Genomic DNA, 19,830 nt, shown 5'->3' with positions numbered 1-19,830 from the left:
AGCCTCTGGGAAGGAGAAGATCCTGTGATCATTGAAACACATGCAGCTGGTGGAGAAAAAAAAAAGGGACAGCGGTATTTAAAAAGACACATTTTATAAAACAGTGGCTACACTCTTTCAGGGTAAACCTTGCTGTTAACATTACATACATAGCACATGTGCTTTCGTTACAAGGTCGCATTTTGCCTCCTCCCACCGCGTGATTTTGGTTGAATGCCAGCAAACATACACTGCAATGCTTTGTTCTACAGTGATTCCCCAGTACGTGTTGCTGGCCTGGAGTGGTAAAGTGTCCTACCATGAAGGACGAAATAAGGCTGCCCTCCCCAGAAACCTTTTGCAAAGGCAGAACCGCAAATGCCAGGGCAAAGTAATCCTTTCACATGCTTGCTTTTAAACCATGTATAGCATTTTAAAAGGTACACTCACCAGAGGTCCCTTCTCCGCCTGCTGAGTCCAGGAGGCAGCCTTGGGTGGGTTCGGGGGGTACTGGCTCCAGGTCTAGGGTGAGAAACAGTTCCTGGCTGTCGGGAAAACCGGTTTCTCCGCTTGCTTGCTGTGAGCTATCTACAACCTCCTCATCATCATCTTCTTCGTCCCCAAAACCTACTTCTGTATTGCCTCCATCTCCATTGAAGGAGTCAAACAACACGGCTGGGGTAGTGGTGGCTGAACCCCCTAAAATGGCATGCAGCTCATCATAGAAGCGGCATGTTTGGGGCTCTGACCCAGAGCGGCTGTTCGCCTCTCTGGTTTTCTGGTAGGCTTGCCTCAGCTCCTTCAGTTTCACGCGGCACTGCTTCGGGTCCCTGTTATGGCCTCTGTCCTTCATGCCCTGGGAGATTTTCAGAAAGGTTTTGGCATTTCGAAAACTGGAACGGAGTTCTGATAGCACGGATTCCTCTCCCCAAACAGCGATCAGATCCCGTACCTCCCGTTCAGTCCATGCTGGAGCTCTTTTGCGATTCTGGGACTCCATCATGGTCACCTCTGCTGATGAGCTCTGCATGGTCACCTGCAGCTTGCCACGCTGGCCAAACAGGAAATGAGATTCAAAAGTTCGCGGTTCTTTTCCTGTCTACCTGGCCAGTGCATCTGAGTTGAGAGCGCTGTCCAGAGCGGTCAGAATGGAGCACTCTGGGATAGCTCCCGGAGGCCAATACCATCGAATTGTGTCCACAGTACCCCAAATTCGAGCCGGCAACGTCGATTTAAGCGCTAATCCACTTGTCAGGGGTGGAGTAAGGAAATCGATTTTAAGAGCCCTTTAAGTCGAAATAAAGGGCTTCATTGTGTGGACGGGTGCAGGTTTAAATCGATTTAACGCTGCTAAATTCGACCTAAAGTCCTAGTGTAGACCAGGGCTCTGTCTTAGCCACTGTAATGGAATGCTAATCTGTATTATACTGTTCAACCACTAGGTAGCACTGTATGCACTATATCTTATCTAAACCAGCCTCACCGCACCTGGCAGAACATTAAAGGAATGTATGAACACAGCTGGAGTGTATAAGCAAGCTCTGTAGCCAGTCCACAACTGGTAGAGGAGCATGACAGGAGTCAGAAGTGAACTAAGAACAGAAACAGATGGAAAACAGCAAAGGTTGCAGATAGAAGGAACAGGATGCAGGATCTCATCAACATGCCACTCTTCAATGCCCTAGAGAACGTCAGCTTTGACAAACCTTCACGATAGACAGGCTCGAAGCAGTATTTTGCAAGTTTTTGAATTGCAATCAAATGCCACAAAAAAAAGCCTGGTGATATACAGGTATCTAATGTATGCTATGGGGAAGCAAGGCAGAACATATCTTTAAATCCTTTGACTTTACTGAAGACAGCCACAAAGACAACTATGAAAGGGCTCTGGCTATGTTTGATGCATACTTTATATCTCAGAGAAATGAGCTTTAATGAAAGAGCATGTTTTCACCAAAGAATTCAAGAACTAGGGGGAAATGTTGAATGTTTTATAAGAGCTCTGCATGCACTGGCTAAACACTGTAATTTTTGGGAATGCAAAACATGAAAATATCAGAGATGGGCTGGTTATTGGGTTAACAGATAAACCCAAAGCTACCTGACAAACCTAAAACTAGCTAAAAGTCATTATTATAAAACCCCTAAAGCAACGAGAGAGAACTCTCAGGCCAAGAGGGATAAATTCCAGCCTACATTCACAAAGTGTAGAAAAAGTCATATCCCAAGAGATGATGCATGACCAGTCAGAGGTACATGGTGTAATAAATGCCTGTAATATAGACATTTTGCAGCGCTTTGCCCCACCAAAGCAGTCAGGGAGTTGACTCATATTACAGACGAGCAAGAGCCAATGTTTCTAGGATCTATTACTTGTGATGAAAGAGCCTGACTGGAGAGTGAACTTGAATATTCACGACAAGACTATAAACTTTAAAACTGATTCAGGAGCTGATGTCATAGTCCTCTCAGATGGGACTTACCATCACCTTCAACCCCTCCCAGAGCTGAAGTCACCTGACACAGCTCTAACTAGCCCTGGAGGTATTCTGAATTGCATGGGGCAGTTCACCAAACAGCTTACAAAGACAAAAGCTTTGCATTCAGATTGCATGTGATCAAAGGACCAGAGACCAACACCCTATGATGGGCCTAGTGAGAAAGGTAGAAGAACTCGATGGAATATTTGGCGATACTGGACTTTTGACAGGAGATCCAGTACAAATAACCTTGAGACAATGCTGCAACATATAGTGTACATAAACCTCACGATTCCTCTTCCACTACTTCATAAGTGGAAACTGCATTAAAGAGAATAGAACGATTGGCATAATTGAGAAAACTGCAGAACCAAAAGCATGATGTGCCCCAATGGTACCAGTTATAACAAAAAATGGAAAAATATGAATCCGTGTGGATCTTAAAGACAATGAAGGAATTGTAGGGAAAAAAATCCTCTTGACACTAGATGACTTGTTCCCCAAAGTGAAAAGAGATACAGTATTCTCCAAGCTAGATGCCTCAAAGGGATTCTAGCAAATTCCTTTAACCACAGAAAGCGCTAAACTAACTCCATTTATCACACCCTTTGGGAGATTTTACATTTGAGGATTACCAGTGCACCTGAAATTTTCCAAAGAAAGAGGGCAGAACAATTAATGATCACAGGAAGCCACAGAATCTCCTTTGTGCCCTCTAGCGCCTCTTGCACCATCCAGACTTCTGTGATAAATGATTATTAAACCAAGAATCATATACATTAGGTTCTTCCAGTTCCAAAGAACCAGACACACGCTCCAGGTCAACATATACTTTAGATTTCACCCAAACCCATGCTGGTAGCCAATTCTTTAGTAACTAAAACCTAAAGGTTTATTAATATACAAAAAAGGAAGCGTTATTAAGAGGTTAAAATTAATCATACACATTACAGGTGGTTTCACAGTTTGCAGATCAGGTAAATAGCAGTGATGTTAAATCTGCCAGTTTGAAATAAGTCTCTCTGGTTCATCCCAAATATTGGGGTCCTCAGTCCATTGTTCTAAACTCTTCTTTGTCAGAAATCATAATCCAGAAATGTGGAGCAGGAAAGAGGCTAAGAAGTGATGTCACAGTCTCCACTTTTATATCCTCAGCCTATGTGCATGGAAAGTTACTAGCACAAACATGAAGTCTCGGATCACATGTCCTTACATACCATTGCTGAGTCATGGGTCATCAGTGTCAGCCTGCCTTCTGAGACGTCCTCAGGAGGGCTCACTGAAGAGTTTATTCTCTTTATGGGCCATCAACACATGGCTGACTAGCCTTGATGCAAATCTGTCTTGTGGGTGATATCCAGAAACACAACACATTTGAGATACAAACACATAGCAAATCTTCATAACTTCAGAGACCATGATGATACAGTGATTTAAATAGGAAAATAATACTTAGCACCTCATAACATTTTCATCGATACCTTACAAGGCATACTTGTATAAGACGGATCACAATTGTGCACCAGTGGTGACACCTTAGCGTAAACATGGTCATCTTTCTTTTTATACAATGTCACAACCACCTCAGACAAGCCCAAGCAAAGACTGGAAGTTACGGGATGGAAGCACTTGGTACACAGAGATTTCTTATGTTGATGTCAGAAGCAAGATCTGAACAGCTGGTTCTGAGACAAACTTTGTCTTTATAGGCAAGTGTGTAATGAACAAGCTGGCGTGTATATGCATGTACCTCTCGTAGTTCCCCTGGCTGTCATGGGCCCTGCACTGCTAACAGATAGCAGAGATTCTCTGTCAGCTCAGGCATCAGGGCCCTGAGCTTTGGTGCAGTTGATGGGGATTCTGCCCCAGCCACAGCTGTGAAGCTCTCCAAGTCTGTTGTGCGCAGCACAGGGGCACACGGCGGTTCCAACTGGCTGTGGAACTGGCATAAGAGAGCTGTACCTCCCCGAGTTACTCCTTCGCCATCCCAATGCTCAGTGATCTGTTCAATGCAGAGAAAAGGTTGTTACAAAAACTGAAATTTGCAATCCATGTGAGAGTGACAGGGGCCATCATTTCATCAGCAGCTGTGAAAAATGTGCATTGCTAGACCCCTCCGCTGGAATTCCAGCCTGGGAATCCCCAGGTCCATGTTGCTGAGCACATGTGAGAGCTGGGGTGTGCTCGCTGCCATGTGGGGCTCTAGGGTGCCTTTCCTCCTTGCCACCACCCCATGCAGTTGTTTCAGGGTCAAAGGTTTGTCAACAGCCAAGGGGCAGAAATCAGCCTTGTGTGCGCCAAAGGCCCCAGCACCGACCTTGTGAGTGGCCTGAGCAGTGCCCTGTGGGTGTGTCAGTGCCACGTTCAGCCAGGCCTCGCAAGAGCCACGGTTGTGCCCTCAGCAGGCTGGCTCCTCAACGGAGAAACGCTGGCCAGGGAGGAGTCTGTTTAAATTCCAAACAGCCTCTAGTGGGTACATCTGGCGATTAGCAACTTTCAGGAGAGCCTTAGCCCCAGGTGCCCCTCTCTCCTACAGCCGGGAAGGGCTAGGCCCCAGGCTGGTGACACGGTTCGGCCAGGACTCAGCCCTGCACACAGGTTAGGGAACTGGGCAAAGCCAGCGGCGCATGGCGAGACAACGGGTCTGGGGAAGGCAACAGCTCCATGCCGAGCTAACCGCCCACACAGTCCCTTATGGCACAGATCCGTACAGCAGCGAGCACATTTCATGTATGCTCCATCACGTGACCCCACTGGTGCACCCCTTACCTCCTAGTGCCTATGGTGACGCTCACCTACCCGTTTCTCCCCTAACCCCTGTGCCTCCCCCCACCTTCCCACACCCCTCCTCCCCCTGCCCCCTTCTCCCCCTGCGCCCCATCCCCCGCCTCCTCTCCCCCTGCACCCCATCCCCCGCCTCCCTTCTGTGCCCCCTCCCCCTACGCCCCCGCTTCCGATGCCCCCTCCTCCCCCCTGCGCCCCCTCCCGAACCCCGCCTCCCCTCTCCCGCGCCCCACTTCCCCCGCTCCCTCCTCTCTCTCTGCACCCCCGCTTCCGATGCCCCTTCCCCAGCCCCCCGTGTCCCCTCCCGCGCCCCCTCCTCCTCCCCCCTGCGCCCCCTCCCGAACCCCGCCTCCCCTCCCTCTGCACCCCCGCTTCCGATGCCCCTTCCCCCTCCCGAGCCCCCCTGTGTCCCCTCCCGCGCCCCCTCCTCCTCCTCCTCCTCCCCGCGCCCCCTTCCCCGCCTCCCTTCTGTGCCCCCTCCCCCTACGCCCCCGCTTCCGATGCCCCCTCCTCCTGCCTACGCCCCCTCCCGAACCCCGCCTCCCCTCTCCCGCGCCCCACTTCCCCGCCCCCTACGCCCCCGCTTCCGATGCCCCCTCCTCCCCCTGCGCCCCCATCCGAGCCCCGCCTCCCCTCTCCCGCGCCCCGCTTCCCCCGCTCCCTCCTCTCTCTCTGCACCCCCGCTTCCCCTCACTCCCGCCCCCCGCTTCCCCCACCCTCCCTCCTCCAGGCACTTGGGGCGGCTGGTCCCCTACCTCCAGCAGCCGCACGTAGCTCGCCGGGCCCGGCGCCCCCTCCCCCCAGCCGGCCGGCGCCCCGAGCCCTGCCCGCGGAGGGAACAGCCCGCCCCGGCCCGGGGGGGTGCGCCTGAGGCCGCTGGGCCCCGCCCCCCGCCCCGCAGCGCTGGCCAATCGGCTGCTCTGTAGTGGCCGGTCGCCCCGGTTACCGGCGAGCGATTGGCCGGGGGCCGTGGCCGCGGCGCGGGCGGGGCGGCGGGCTCGGCCGGGCCCGGCGGCCGGCGCGCGGCCAGTGGCGGCGGGCGGGCGCGCGGGGAGCAGCGCGGCGCCCATGGCGGCCGGGCCCGGCGCCGCGCTCTGCCGCGTGCAGTACCTGGACGACCGCGACCCCTTCGCGTGCGCCAGCTTCCCGGAGCCGCGCCGCGCGCCCGCCCACCCGCTGCTGCAGGCGCTGCCGCTGGGGGCGCAGCTGCCCGCCCTGCACCGCCTGCTGGGCGCGCCCCTGCCGGTGAGCCGCGGCCGCGGGCCACCTGTCCTGGGGCGGGCGGGGTCCGTGCGGCGGGGGGGGCCCAGGTGGAGTCGGGGGGGCTGGGCTGGAGGAAGCGGGGGTAGGGTCTGCGCTGGGGGGCTGCACAGAGGAGGGGCTGGGGCAGTGGGGCCCGCATGAGGTCGGGGGGCTGGGCTGGAGGAAGCGGGGTCCTGGCAGGCCCCGGGGGGGCTGGGCTGGAGGAAGCGGGGTCCTGGCAGGCCCCGGGGGGGGGGGGGGGGCTGGGCTGGAGGAAGCGGGGTCCTGGCAGGCCCCGGGGGGGCTGGGCTGGAGGAAGCGGGGTCCTGGCAGGCCCCGGGGGTCTGGGCTGGAGGAAGCGGGGTCCTGGCAGGCCCTGGGGGGGGGGGCTGGGCTGGAGGAAGCGGGGTACTGGCAGGCCCCGGGGGGGGGCTGGGGGAAGCGGGGTACTGGCAGGCCCTGGGGGGGGGGGGGCTGGGCTGGAGGAAGCGGGGTACTGGCAGGCCCTGGGGGGGGGCTGGGCTGGAGGAAGCGGGGTACTGGCAGGCCCCGGGGGGGGCTGGGCTGGAGGAAGCGGGGTCCTGGCAGGCCCCGGGGGGGGGGCTGGGCTGGGCTGGAGGAAGCGGGGTCCTGGCAGGCCCCGGGGGGGGGGGGCTGGGCTGGGCTGGAGGAAGCGGGGTACTGGCAGGCCCCGGGGGGGCGGCTGGGCTGGAGGAAGCGGGGTACTGGCAGGCCCCGGGGGGGCGGCTGGGCTGGGGGAAGCAGGGTACTGGCAGGCCCCGGGGGGGGCTGGGCTGGGGGAAGCGGGGTACTGGCAGGCCCCGGGGGGGGGGGCTGGGCTGGAGGAAGCGGGGTCCTGGCAGGCCCCGGGGGGGGGGCTGGGCTGGAGGAAGCGGGGTCCTGGCAGGCCCCGGGGGGGGGGGGGCTGGGCTGGAGGAAGCGGGGTCCTGGCAGGCCCCCGGGGGGGGGGGCTGGGCTGGAGGAAGCGGGGTACTGGCAGGCCCCGGGGGGGGGGCTGGGCTGGAGGAAGCGGGGTACTGGCAGGCCCCGGGGGGGGCTGGGCTGGAGGAAGCGGGGTCCTGGCAGGCCCCGGGGGGGGCTTGGTGAAGAGGGGAGGGCTGGGCAGGGGGAAGCGAGATGGTGGGGGGGCCTGCAAAGGATCGAGGGGGTGCTGGGCTGGAGGGACCGGGGTAGTGTGGGGGCCTGCATGGAGGGAGGGGCGCTGCACGCCTCGGGGGGGGGGGTTCTGTGTGGGGGGAAGGAAGTGGGGTCAGGGCATGTCCTATGTATGGGCTGGGCTTGGTCGGTGAGAACATCCCTATCTTGCTGCCTCTGGCCCGTCCTCCGGCCCTCAGGGAAGGGTTTACAGAGTGTGTCGGCCGCGCTGGCCGGTGTACGTTTTCCCCATCCCCACGTCGCTAGGCTGGCGCAGGTTCGTGCCTAGGCTCTTGGCAGGAGCAGGCCTTGGAACTGAGCCATTGCAGCGAGTTGTTTGGGCAGTACTGGGAGGGACCAGGGGCTGGGCCAGTGAGGATGGGGTGTAGGGGTTTGTGCCCTGACCGCTAGGAGCTGTCTCCTAATTCATGGAGGAGTTGGTTGGCATGTCCTTTGGTTGGTTCGAAACCTTTAGTCAGGTGAAATCCGTTCAGACTGGATTTCTCGTGGAGACCTGGCAGCGTCGGGCAACTGTACTAGTAGACTTACAACTGGGAGACATTGCTCCTCGGCGTCCAAGCTCAAATCCTTTCGATAAACCCCCCTATGCACACAGAGAATGGAAACGGTCAGCGTAAGGTCTTGTATTTAAACATAGCCTATAGCTTGCTGGTTAGGGCCTGTGTCCGCTATTCCTGTGTAGCATAAATCAGGAACACACTGCTGGAGGGACTTTTAACAACCACAGGTTTAGCTGTGTTCTGAAACGTCCTCTCCAGTAGCACAGGGCCCCCAACACCAAGCTGATGCATTGACTGAGAACTGACTTGAAGGAAACAGTGATGTCTTCTGAGTCACCACCACTGCTTCCTGTAACATCTGGAGTTTATATAATGCTGCTTGTACAGTGAGGATTGGGAAGCTGATAACTAGAGTCTGTTAACAGTGACTGAACAGGCAAAATTAAAGGTTTCAAAGTAGCAGCCGTGTTAGTCTGTATTCGCAAAAAGAACAGGAGTACTTGTGGCACCTTAGAGACTAACCAATTTATTTGAGCATAAGCTTTCATGAGCTACAGCACACTTCATAGGATGCATGCAGTGGAAAATACAGTGGGGAGATTTATATACATAGAGAACATGAAACAGTGGGTGTTACCATACACATTGTGATCACTTAAGGTGAGCTATTACCAGCAGGAGTGTGGGGGGGAAAAACCTTTTGTAGTGATAATCAAGGAGGGCCATTTCCAGCAGTTGACAAGAACGTCTGAGGAACAAGAAAAGGAGTACTTGTGGCACTTTAGAGACTAACCAATTTATTTAAGCATAAGCTTTCGTGAGCTACAGCTCACTTCATCGGATGCATACTGTGGAAAGTATAGAAGATCTTTTTATACACACAAACCATGAAAAAATGGATGTTTACCACTACAAAAGGTTTTCTCTCCCCCCACCCAACTGGAAATGGCCCAACTTGATTATCATACACATTGTAAGGAGAGTGATCACTTTAGATAAGCTATTACCAGCAGGAGACTGGGGTGGGGGGAGAAAAAACCTTTTGTAGTGGTAAACATCCATTTTTTCATGGTTTGTGTGTATAAAAAGATCTTCTGTACTTTCCACAGTATGCATCCGATGAAGTGAGCTGTAGCTCACGAAAGCTTATGCTCAAATAAATTGGTTAGTCTCTAAGCTGCCACAAGTACTCCTTTTCTTTTTGCGAATACAGACTAACACGGCTGTTACTCTGAAACCTGTCTGAGGAACAGTGAGGGGTGGAGGGGGGGAATAAACATGGGGAAATAGTTTTACTTTGTGTAATGATCCATCCACTCCCAGTCTCTATTCAAGCCTAAGTTAATTGTATCCAGTTTGCAAATTAATTCCAATTCAGCAGTCTCTCCTTGGAGTCTGTTTTTGAAGTTTTTTTTGTTGAAGAATTGCAACTTTTAGGTCTGTAATCGAGTGACCAGAGAGATTGAAGCATTCTCCAACTGGTTTTTGAATGTTATAATTCTTGATGTCTGATTTGTGTTCACTTATTCTTTTACGTAGAGACAGTCCAGTTTGACCAATGTACATGGCAGAGGGGCATTGCTGGCACATGATGGCATATATCACATTGGTAGATGTGCAGGTGAACGAGCCTCTGATAGTGTGGTTGATGTGATTAGGCCCTGTGATGGTGTCCCCTGAATAGATATGTGGACACAGTTGGCAACGGGCTTGATGCATAGTGTCGGACTTTCTCAGCCGCCGCATCAGAGGAAAGTTTGGTCTTTGTATTCAAAGCGAACAGTGACGTCGACCACCAGGGCTGTTTCATCTTTGACAAAAACAAGGTCTGGTTTTTGTAGTTCCTTATTGGCAGTGTACAGATGTGGTTCTTGATAAATTGTCCACTTAAGTTTACAGGCTTCTCGTGTGAGTATTCCGCTATTCATGGTGCCACAGTAGCTCTTAAACGCAGTCTGGAAAATCAGAACTGGTGTAAAGAAGAGTGAGATTGAGCAGGACTTCTGGGCTGTCCTCACTTTCTTGAATAGCGCCCTGCCATTTTTAGCTTTCCCCTGGGCACACGTGGGAGGAAACTCCTCGGAATTATCCTACTTCTCACAGTGCAGCACCCTTTGACTATTCTTCAGTGTCAGCTGTGAGGATGAGTGTCAGCTCCTCTTTTTTTCGCATGCATCCTTAGCCATGTTGGTGCGTTAGCTGACTCATGTGGAGTTTCTATCCTGTTGACGGGATGACAAGACCCCTGAACTGCTGGCTAATGAGGCATGAGTGTTAACTCTCCTCGCGGTAGATAGCTTGACAAAGGATTGCGTGCTTCTCTGAATAACCTAGGTATTCTATGGTATGTTTCCTACAAAGTGCATCCCAAAATGGTCCAGAGCTGGATGAGGCAAAACATTGAGGATAACAGAGAGGAGGTTTATGAAGTCTTCTATGGAGGGTTTGTAAATCAAGGCAAGACTGGCCCCTGTAAGGAATGGGAACCAGCAGATGGGGTTGACGTGGTCATGCTTTGAATGTATGAGGAAATGGCAGCAGTATTCTGGAGAGCAGGAATGCTATGTGGGGGAGTGGCAGTAAGTAGATCGGCCGTCTGCTGGTCCAGGGACAACTACATCGAACACCTCACTAGCCACCGACTGTGCCAGGAGACAGTACCAGGAGAAACAGAACGACATCGTGCATCAACTATGAGAAGGGGACCGAGAGTCTTTTTCCACTGGACCATATGAACTGGAATCATAAACTCACTGAACGTTAAATCTCACCAAATGAGGGTAATTCCATCCTCCTCATCGTATCCACTCATTATACTCCACACCTGAACATAGCCATTATATGAACAACGTACCCCCATATCTCAGTGTCTGTGCTTTGACCCATTAACCTTTTACCCCCAATCAGGGATATTACAGATTATATATTCCTTACGCCATCCGATCCTAAACCGAACTGCGCGCCCCTTGATAATCTGTACCTCATTTCCTGATAACCAGAAACTTCTATGCTTAAACTCTGTACCGTTTTCTTTTTATTTTAACATCATCTTAATAAAATTATTAAATAAGACAAAAGGCGCTGAAGGCCTAGTTGAGCCTGTTGTCAGAGGTGGAGTTGGGGATAAGCAGATTTGCAAGCTAACAGTGACTGGCATATGTGTGCACATTGAGGCTTCAGGGCAGGGGTTTCTGGAGTGATTATCTAGGCCCTTCTGCAGTGCAGGCTAAAATTAACTGGAAATTGTCTGGTTTCCTTCCTGGCACTCTTAAATGGGTTATCCGGGAGGAAGTGGACAGGCGCTTAGAATGTACTCTACTTCAGTGGGAGCAGGGCCCTGAACATGGCAGAAGTCTTTGTGCTTTTAGTGTGCAGTTATCCAGTCCAGCACTGTTCAGAGATTCCAAGGCCAGAAGGAATCATTCTAGTCATCTGGTCTGACCTTCTGTAAACAGGCCTACTGCTGGTCTGTGGGAATGAGCTGCTGGAATCTCAAATTGTCCAGCACACCATAGTTTCCATGTCCCATGGTATCTGTATTATTTGACAGGTTTCAGAGTAGCAGCCGTGTTAGTCTGTATCCGCAAAAAGAAAAGGAGGACATGTGCCACCTTAGAGTCTAACCAATTTATTTGAGCATAAGCTTTCATGAGCTACAGCTCACTTCATTGGATGCACCCGATGAAGTGAGCTGTAGCTCACGAAAGCTCATGCTCAAATAAATTTGTTAGTCTCTAAGGTGCCACAAGTCCTCCTTTTCTTTTTGTATAATTTTGACTAATTCTGATCTTCGGTCTGCCTTGTCTGGGCCTGGCTGCTGTAGCATTCTTCTGTTGAGGCACATCATGGCATGTGATGTGGTGTGCTACCCTGCCTTGTGTGTCTGCTGATTTAGAGAGAAATCAAATGGGTAAGAATTAAAGAACTTCAATTTTCCATAGGTCAGAGTGCAAAAGGAAATCTAGGGAAAGCTAGCTGTAGTGGAAAGATGGTAAACGTTTAATATCCATTGCATACAAGTGTCTATTCAGGGGAAACAAAGGTGTAACACAAAGGCTTAATGGCTGCAGTGCTGAAACCCCTGAGGCAGTGTTGCTTAACAGCCGGCTAGGAGTACCTAGGTAAGGCCCTTTGTTTTCAGGTTTTATTTTAAAATTTCCTGAGAATTTATCGGCGTTTGTTTAAAAACAAATTAAAAATGGGTGAAAATCGGTTAAAAAAAGAACTTCACAGTATTCTGGGTAAATACTGGGGGACAGGAGGACAAAAAACAACAACAGAGAACTATAAGAATACTTCTGACCCAGACCCCGCTCTGGAAGATGAGGTGGCAGCTCAGTAACCTGGGTGGCCTCGATTAGTGAGCTACTGTCTCCTTCCAAAGTGGGGAGCTGGGTTCGGGGAGGTCTGGGCACTTTGTTTTGTATTTAAGTGGTTCAAAATTGCAATGAAAATCAGTAAAAGCTGCATGATAGCCTTTGTAAAACCTGGGACATTTCTGGTAAATGCCCCACATGGAAGGGGGTTAACATGCAGGTTCAGGTAGTGTGAATAGAAAACTCTGTAACTCAAAACAGGAGACCACTTACGCCGTCCTATTCTGTACTGCTGCCCCCCTTGGCAGCAGGGAGCTGTTTATGTTCTGTTAACAAAGAAACTGCTTTGTGAGGCCAGCAGACATAGTTATCCAGGTGAAACTTATTAACCAACAACCTGCTTTCCCAAGGGCAGCGAACAGCTAAGCAGGTATTGCCTCGTCTGCACTGTGTTGCCTTTACTTGTTGGGGAGACGCGTGCAGTTGTCTGATCCAGAGCACAGAAAGGCAGAGACGGCATTAAGTGTCTGCTAGCTTTAAGCAGTCCCATCCGCAGCGGCACCACCATGTTTTTGTGAGGAATCCTTCCTTGGGATGGATGATTGTACCATGTCTTCTCAATGTCACTGGTGTGTCTTATCAACGTATTCAAAACTCTGGGGTGAAGATGAAAAAAACATATTCAGTAAAACATCCCATAAATCCTCATGAAATCTGAGAGGTGAACTAAAGAAATAATTCTGGGAAGCGTAAATAAGTGAGGGATGGAAAACAGGGAAATTAAATGGAATCCAGCAGAAAACGATACACTGCTGATCTACTGGTGATTCTAGACTTGCAAAGGTATGGTGGGCCACCAGAACAGCTTCCTGCTGCCAGAACTAGCAGTGACTTGGCATCCCAGTTAGAGGCTGGAGGGAGATCTCGGTCCTCTTTTTCTGGACACTACCCATCTTATTTGTGGGAAAAGGTTCAGGACTGGAGACGAGAGCAAACTGCCCCATTGCAATGTGGCATTTGCTAAGGACAAAGGAATGCATCACAATGATGCATTGTTCAAAAACCAGCCAAACGCTCAAGCAGCCCTAGGACATAAAGGCCAGTGAAGTGGGAGGGGGAGGGGAACCCTGCAAGGTGCAGAGTTTGGGATCAATTCAGATAAACACCCAGGCTTTAAATATTTATCTGAACTGTATTTGAAGCTCCATCCCTCAGTCAAGCTGGATGGCCATTCCTCTTCTTTCCCCATAATGCCTGGAACCATTCCATTGGAGTTGGACTTCCCCTGCACTTTTTACCTTGCGGGGGGGATTGGGTTTTCATTCACCTCCAATCTCATGTGGGCAGACAGCAAGCCTACTCTGCTCTCCACTGGTTTTGTGGCGCTTCCACCATCTCTTCCCTTCAAAGGTTTCCTTTTCTCGCTCCTTCCACTCCAATTGCTGGTTATTTTTGTTTCCCCTGGAGGACAGATTGCCTTCCTCCTATGGCTCTAGGGTAGTTTACTTGTTGCTCCAGGGCCAGATGATACTCTTCTCCCACCCCAAGGATGGAGCAGTGCTTTTCCGATTTTGCCTGCCTTGCAGCCAGGCTGAGTGTGGGAGGCATGCAAGGGAGGAGCAGAAGCGGCGCAAGATGCGCTCAGTCAGTTGCTCCAAAGGAGAAGAGGACTCGGCCTGCTGCCCACCACCGCAGCAGCCGGCGGTAGAGGTGAGGGGAGCTTCTCAATGCAGGAGGCCGGAGTATGCAGGCAGGAAGCATGGGCCAGATACATTTGACTCCCACATGAGCTTGGCGTGTGTGGATAACAGAACTTGTTGTTAAACCTTCCTCTGAACCAGACACGTGCCCTTTCAGCCACATCTTCGTTTTTCTTGGACTGAACCAGCAGTGTCATGTCATGCGATATTTTTTCAAGGGTGACCAAGTGGAGTTAATTTGGGAACAAACAACAAAAGCGATGCCTAACGAAGCAAACAGATCTCTGGCACGGATTTTCCTCTCTGAGCCGGACTCTGTGTGTAATAAGATCTTTTATGTTGGACTGGAGGGGATGTTATAACGGGTGTGGCAGGAGAGATTTCGAGAAGGGACGTAAATCTAAGTGGGGTAAGGAAGACTTGGGAGCCTGTCAAGGCGCATTAGGCTTTTGTAGAAAAATATCCCACAGGACCCTGGCAGTGATACTCTTCCCTTTGTCACACTGCCTGAAATGTTGTCCCTGTTGAGCTGTCTTCCAGGGTTTCAAGTTTCATTGTCCTTAGCAAACTGACGGGTGGTAGGACTCTGCTCCGTGATTGGGGTCAACTCGCGGGCGCCTCCTCATGGCCAGGCGTGGCAGCTCGCTCTCTCTGTTGGGGTCTCCTGCAGGTGGCTACTCCACCTCTGCCCCAGCCTGCCTCTTCCTGTGCTCCGGCTCTCCAGCCAGGTCACTTTAAAGCCTCCCCCTTCTGGGCAGTCTGTGAACAAAAAGCAAGGGGAATTAACCCAAATAACCTGAGTTAGCCAGGGAGAGAGGGGTACGCCTCCCTCTCGGGACGTAGGGGGATCTGGCCCTCCCTGTCAGGCAGTGGTTGTTTGGGAAGCTCCTGCCTTCCCTCGGCCCTGACGGTCTGTTCTTTCCCTGCTCTTCCCATGGCAGCTGTTCTGCTCCCCTTTTACCTCCCCCGGCCCATCCAGCCTGTGCCGGCCTGGCAGGTGTGGCGGGGTGGGCCTGGCTCAGCCCAGAGCAGCTCCTTAACCCCTTGTTGACCAGTGTGGGGTTTGCATGCCCCATCACAGATTGCAACCCCCCTTTTTACCATATGCTGCCTTCACGTACTCCAGTCTTCTTAGTGTGCCCACTGGAGTTTGTACGCCCAGGGTGGACTCTTGGGCCTACTAGCTTCCAGTTTTCTGTCATTTGAGATCTTTAAGTCCTTATAGGGCTGCAGGCTTGGCCTGGAAGAGCCATCATTTGTAGAGTGGCATCTTTTTGGCAAGAAAGCATCAGGGAGAGGGTGGCCCTGGGGCACCCTCCACCTTGCCTTGGAGGACAACCAGCATTCTAAAGTGCTGGTTTGGGTCTTATCTTTAATACCATTCTGGGTGCAACACATCCCCTCTGAGCAAGAAGTATTGAAACCTCCAGTAGACTAAGCCTGCTTAATTTATTCACAGCCAAATTTTTGGGTCTCCTTTAAAAGCCTGTCTGCATTAGAGAAACGTGCACCGGTGTCATTACATCAATATCTTTACCCCAAAGTAGACTCCCAGCACCAGTGTAAAGTGGGGTTCATGCCGCTAATTTATCAGATTAAGTTGCCCAGAGGTGTCCCTGGGGAAATAGCAGGTACTAAGCATCCTCCTCTACGTTGCAGCAAAACTGGGCTATCCAGCCCCCTAGCACAAGCATTGTGGTACTGTCTTTTCACCCAAATGTAGTCCGGCTTGTACTTATCCTCTTTCAGAGACTGCTGTTGGGGAGGCAGCTGGCACAGCTTAGAAGAGGAGGTTTAGGCACCTGTGTCTTGAAAACAGAAGCCGAGCTAGGGTCGGTGTATAAATCACAGATATAAACTGGATACCAAATAAGGGTCCTGTGTATTGAGACTGAAGTATGTAAGCAGGTCTGTCATTCTGATTCAGCAAATGCAAGCAAGTTGTCAACACCACCACTTGTTCCCATCTGTCAGACAGCAAAGGATAGGTTACAATAACTAGTGATGCCAGAAAAAAATACCATGGAAATGCACCAGTGTGACAATCTTAGGAGCTCTCTACTGGTGTCTGGTATTTACAGCCTTCTTTTTAAAAAACAAATGTCTAGCCTTTCTGCTTGGGTAGAAGACCACTGTGACATAAACCAGTGCAGTGCTTTCTAACTCTGCAGGTGCACAGAATAAAACAAAGCCACTGCCATCCCATTCGTCTCAGCAGGGAGTGAGTTCTGAAACCTAATAACGGCAGCTTAAATGCCAATATTTTAAACTATTTAGTGGTGGTTGGTCATAGCAGAAACATCCACTTGGATGCAGGGATTTCTTCAGAACCTGCCGGGGTGGCCAGGCACCTCACACATGGAGCAAAGGTTGTGTTCTTTGTCTCTGTCCTGCGAGCCAAGTGCTTGTGGGCATTGCTACTCTGCAATCACGGCATGGCAGACTTTGGGGATATATCAAGTGACATGTCAGAGTTTCTTTAAATGCACTGCGGGGGTTGAAAAATAAGAGCACCGGTGGGGTCATTAATAGCACGGAAGAGCTGGAAATTATTGCTAGTTACTGAAACAAATCACAGGAGGTGGAAGTGACTTCTTCACACCTGTGCAGGATAAAAAGAATATTAATGGTATGTCCATGGAGTGTGCCTTTGTGTGATAGCGAACAAGCCAAAGGAGACCAGAATTATGGTGGAAAGCAAGTATCTAGACAGAAGTGAGCAAGGCAGAGGGTAAAGACAAGGTGATGTTCTTGGTGCTAGGAGGAGTAAATGGGTGAATCATTACCTTTAATAAGTTTTGGTAATGGAAAAGTACCCGGTGCTCAGCAAAAGTGTGCTTGGAAATGCTTGCCCCAGCCACTTGGAGCTTCCTGGTGGGAGAAGGCAGCACCATTGTCCACCGTGGAGTTTCCAGGGACAATTGGGGACACTTGAACCCCATAATCTCTACTATTGCTTTCCCTAGTAAGACACCTGTGTGTTTACAAAGTGTTAATATCCATTTGGGAAGGCGGCTGTCACTTTAAACTACCCAGGCCATCCTGTCAGACTGGTGAAAGGGCCATGGTCAGAGCTTCAGCCCTAGGACTGATCTTCCTGTATGCATCACTTGGCAGAGTCTGTGCAGTTCCCACACCCTGAGTGTCAGGTTTCAGCTATTGGGGTGGAGAGTTGGGGTTTAAAACAAGCAGGGAAGTTCTTGTATTCCCTGTAGCTTGACTGTGTTTAACATGCAGCATCCTGTCTGTGCTCACGCTGGAGTGAAGTCTGCGTTCATCTCTGTAGAAATAACAGGCAGGGCGAGTAGCTTCATTAAGTTCTGAAACCTTTCTCTCTTGGCCGACTGGAAACTTGGCGTTCCATCTGCAGCTGCTGTGGGAAGACAGCGGGTGGGCTGGCTGGGAGAGGAGGCCTCACCATCCTGCACTGAGCTGCTTCTCTTGTTGCTGTCCATACCAGCAGGGCTTCGGACCCTTTATCTCCATCTCTGTTGCTGCTGACTATAACCTTTGGTCTCCCAGCTCTCATGATCAGCTAACTGTTCCCAGGCCCCTGCTGCCTGTAGCCTGTATCTGGGGATGCGTGAACATCTTTGGATATCACCTTAACCTAGTGTGCCAGATCAGTGACCCATCGCTCCCTATCTGCCTCCCAGAAGAGGTTAGAAGATAATTCCCCTGCCAGGATGTGTGACGCTGAAGCCAGTTCAGTATTCCCTTGAATCGACGTTTAAAGTGATAGGCTATTTTAAGATTATTTCACAGATATGAGTTCTTAACAGATTTAAACTGAGCTCTCACACTGACTCAGAGTAGAGACCTGGTTCTGTCCCAGGGACTCCTCTCCCCATTACAGCAGTGGCCCTCACCTGACTGCTTCCATCAGTGTTACAACAGTATCTGGACTTCAGTATTTCTGGTCGGGGCTTTTGCTGTGAGTGCGTCCCAGAGCCTTGTTTGGGTGGAAGGAAAGGAACCAAACCTAGACCCTGCTGTTTTCACTGCCCTTTCATGCAGGAATTCCCTATCATGGGAACTGCCTGTAAAGGGTTCCCAGGGCAATGCAGCTCGTGAGCCGACTGGAACAGTATGTCCCTGTCCCCAAGGGTTAGCACTAGGAGACAGCAAGCGCCTGGGGTAGAATCCAAACCACGAACGCTGCGGGTGGAACTGCATTCCTGCCGCGCTCACATGAGAAACTGGCATCCAAGTTCCTGCAGCAGCCAGGAGGGCTTGGCCTCCCCAGTAGGCTGGTCCATGTAATTAGGCCCCCTGAAGCAGGCATGGACATGGATGCTGAGCCGCCTGCAATTTAGCTGTTAACACACTGCAGGGCTGCTAGCGAGGCTTGAGCACTCCTGGGAAGAACTGGGGGGCGGGGGGGCTTCCCCTGCTTACTCTGTGTCAGACTTCAGAGTAACAGCCATGTTAGTCTGTATTCGCAAAAAGAAAAGGAGTACTTGTGGCACCTTAGAGACTAACCAATTTATTTGAGCATGAGCTTTCGTGAGCTACAGCTATCCTGGGAGAGGGATGAGTTCTATGTTTAGTTACAGCCCACGGGCTGGGATGCGAACCTGGAGTCGTGTACACCCCACCGTCTCCAGCACAACTCCCATAGTGACAGGAAGAGGTTTGCACAGAGATCGAGAGGCGAATATGGCCTTTATGTAGGAAGTAAATCTCTTCATCGGCATGTCTCTGCTCAGCACCTCATTGTCATATTCTGCATCGGTCAGTGAGAAATGCCTGGCTTAGGGTGACCCGATATTTCTGTCCTCTATTTCTCTTCGGCCCTCCTGCCTTTCTCAGTTACCCTCCCTCTGCCCTGGCTTTGTGTCTCAGCATTTTCTTTCATGCAGCAGCTCCCAATTTCTACCCCTCCCTTCTTGCCTGGGTTTCACTCCCAACCCCTTCTCCAGTCCCTTCTCCGCTAACTTGATCAGCAAAGAACTAATTAATGCAGACATTTAATAGGTCCTCTCCAGGCATGAGGGTTACCACCCTCGTGAGACACTAGAGAGTTGTACTGCTGAGTCACTGATTCAGACAGACAGTACGGCTTTGGGTACGCTGGGTTCCCGTTTGAATGAGTGTATACATGCTTTCTGCATAACCAGGAAGGGATGGAAACATGCCTTGTTAAGTGAAAGCTGAGATTCTGCAGAATCTGCATGTCGTGTGAGCCGCACCAGTATTTCAGTGCATCAGGTGACCATGGATTAGATACCCGATGCAGAGTGAAGCCAACGCTACTTGGTTAACAGTGACAATCTTATAGCACGTTGTAAAGCATTTGGGGATCCCCTGGGGATGCAGAGTGGCATATAAACCACGTAAGAATCCCATCAGCACCCAGTAGTGACACAGCAGTATTGCCAGTCCCACGTAGTCACAGACCATTAGTCAGGCCTTAGAAATGATGAGATTGACTTAAAAGTCACAAGGCCTTTAACAATGATACATTTTGGGCTGCTTTCTTTGGCCTCTGGTTTTGAGCCTTTGAGTCGCTCTGGAGTCCTATTTTCAAGCTTTTCTCTGCAAAGAGGAGGGCAAGGAACTTACTTGCATTTTTAAATGAAAACTGAGATTGTCGTCTCATCATCTGTAATGACTCCTGGAGCTGGGGCTTAATTAAAATAACAGATGTTAC

General features: G+C 51.2%; 1 protein-coding gene and 1 long non-coding RNA gene across 4 annotated transcripts in view; one reads left to right on the top strand and one right to left on the bottom strand.

Moving 5' to 3' along the window:
- Nucleotides 1-3,325: 3,325 nt before the first annotated feature.
- On the bottom strand, nucleotides 3,326-6,212 carry LOC125620539 (uncharacterized). Its single transcript, XR_007352262.2, has 2 exons — nucleotides 5,999-6,212; nucleotides 3,326-4,461 (listed from the first exon to the last, which is right to left on the bottom strand). It is a non-coding gene; the product is annotated as an uncharacterized LOC125620539 (long non-coding RNA).
- A 67-nt stretch (nucleotides 6,213-6,279) lies between these two features.
- Nucleotides 6,280-19,830, top strand: part of FHOD1 (formin homology 2 domain containing 1) — a 64,208-nt gene continuing 50,657 nt past the window's right edge. For 2 of the 3 annotated variants that reach the window (XM_048816359.2, XM_048816358.2), the window contains exon 1: nucleotides 6,280-6,488. In XM_048816359.2, the coding sequence (XP_048672316.2) occupies nucleotides 6,312-6,488 (177 nt within the window). In that variant the 5' untranslated portion in view covers nucleotides 6,280-6,311. Of the gene's footprint in view, nucleotides 6,489-10,538; nucleotides 10,942-19,830 lie in introns of those variants that run through there. The other variant, XM_048816360.2, reaches the window with a different exon arrangement.

This window comes from Caretta caretta, chromosome 12 (genome assembly GCF_965140235.1).
Source record: "Caretta caretta isolate rCarCar2 chromosome 12, rCarCar1.hap1, whole genome shotgun sequence".
In the NCBI taxonomy this organism is placed as follows: Eukaryota; Metazoa; Chordata; order Testudines; family Cheloniidae; genus Caretta; species Caretta caretta.
This window is presented reverse-complemented; position numbering and strand designations above follow the sequence as displayed.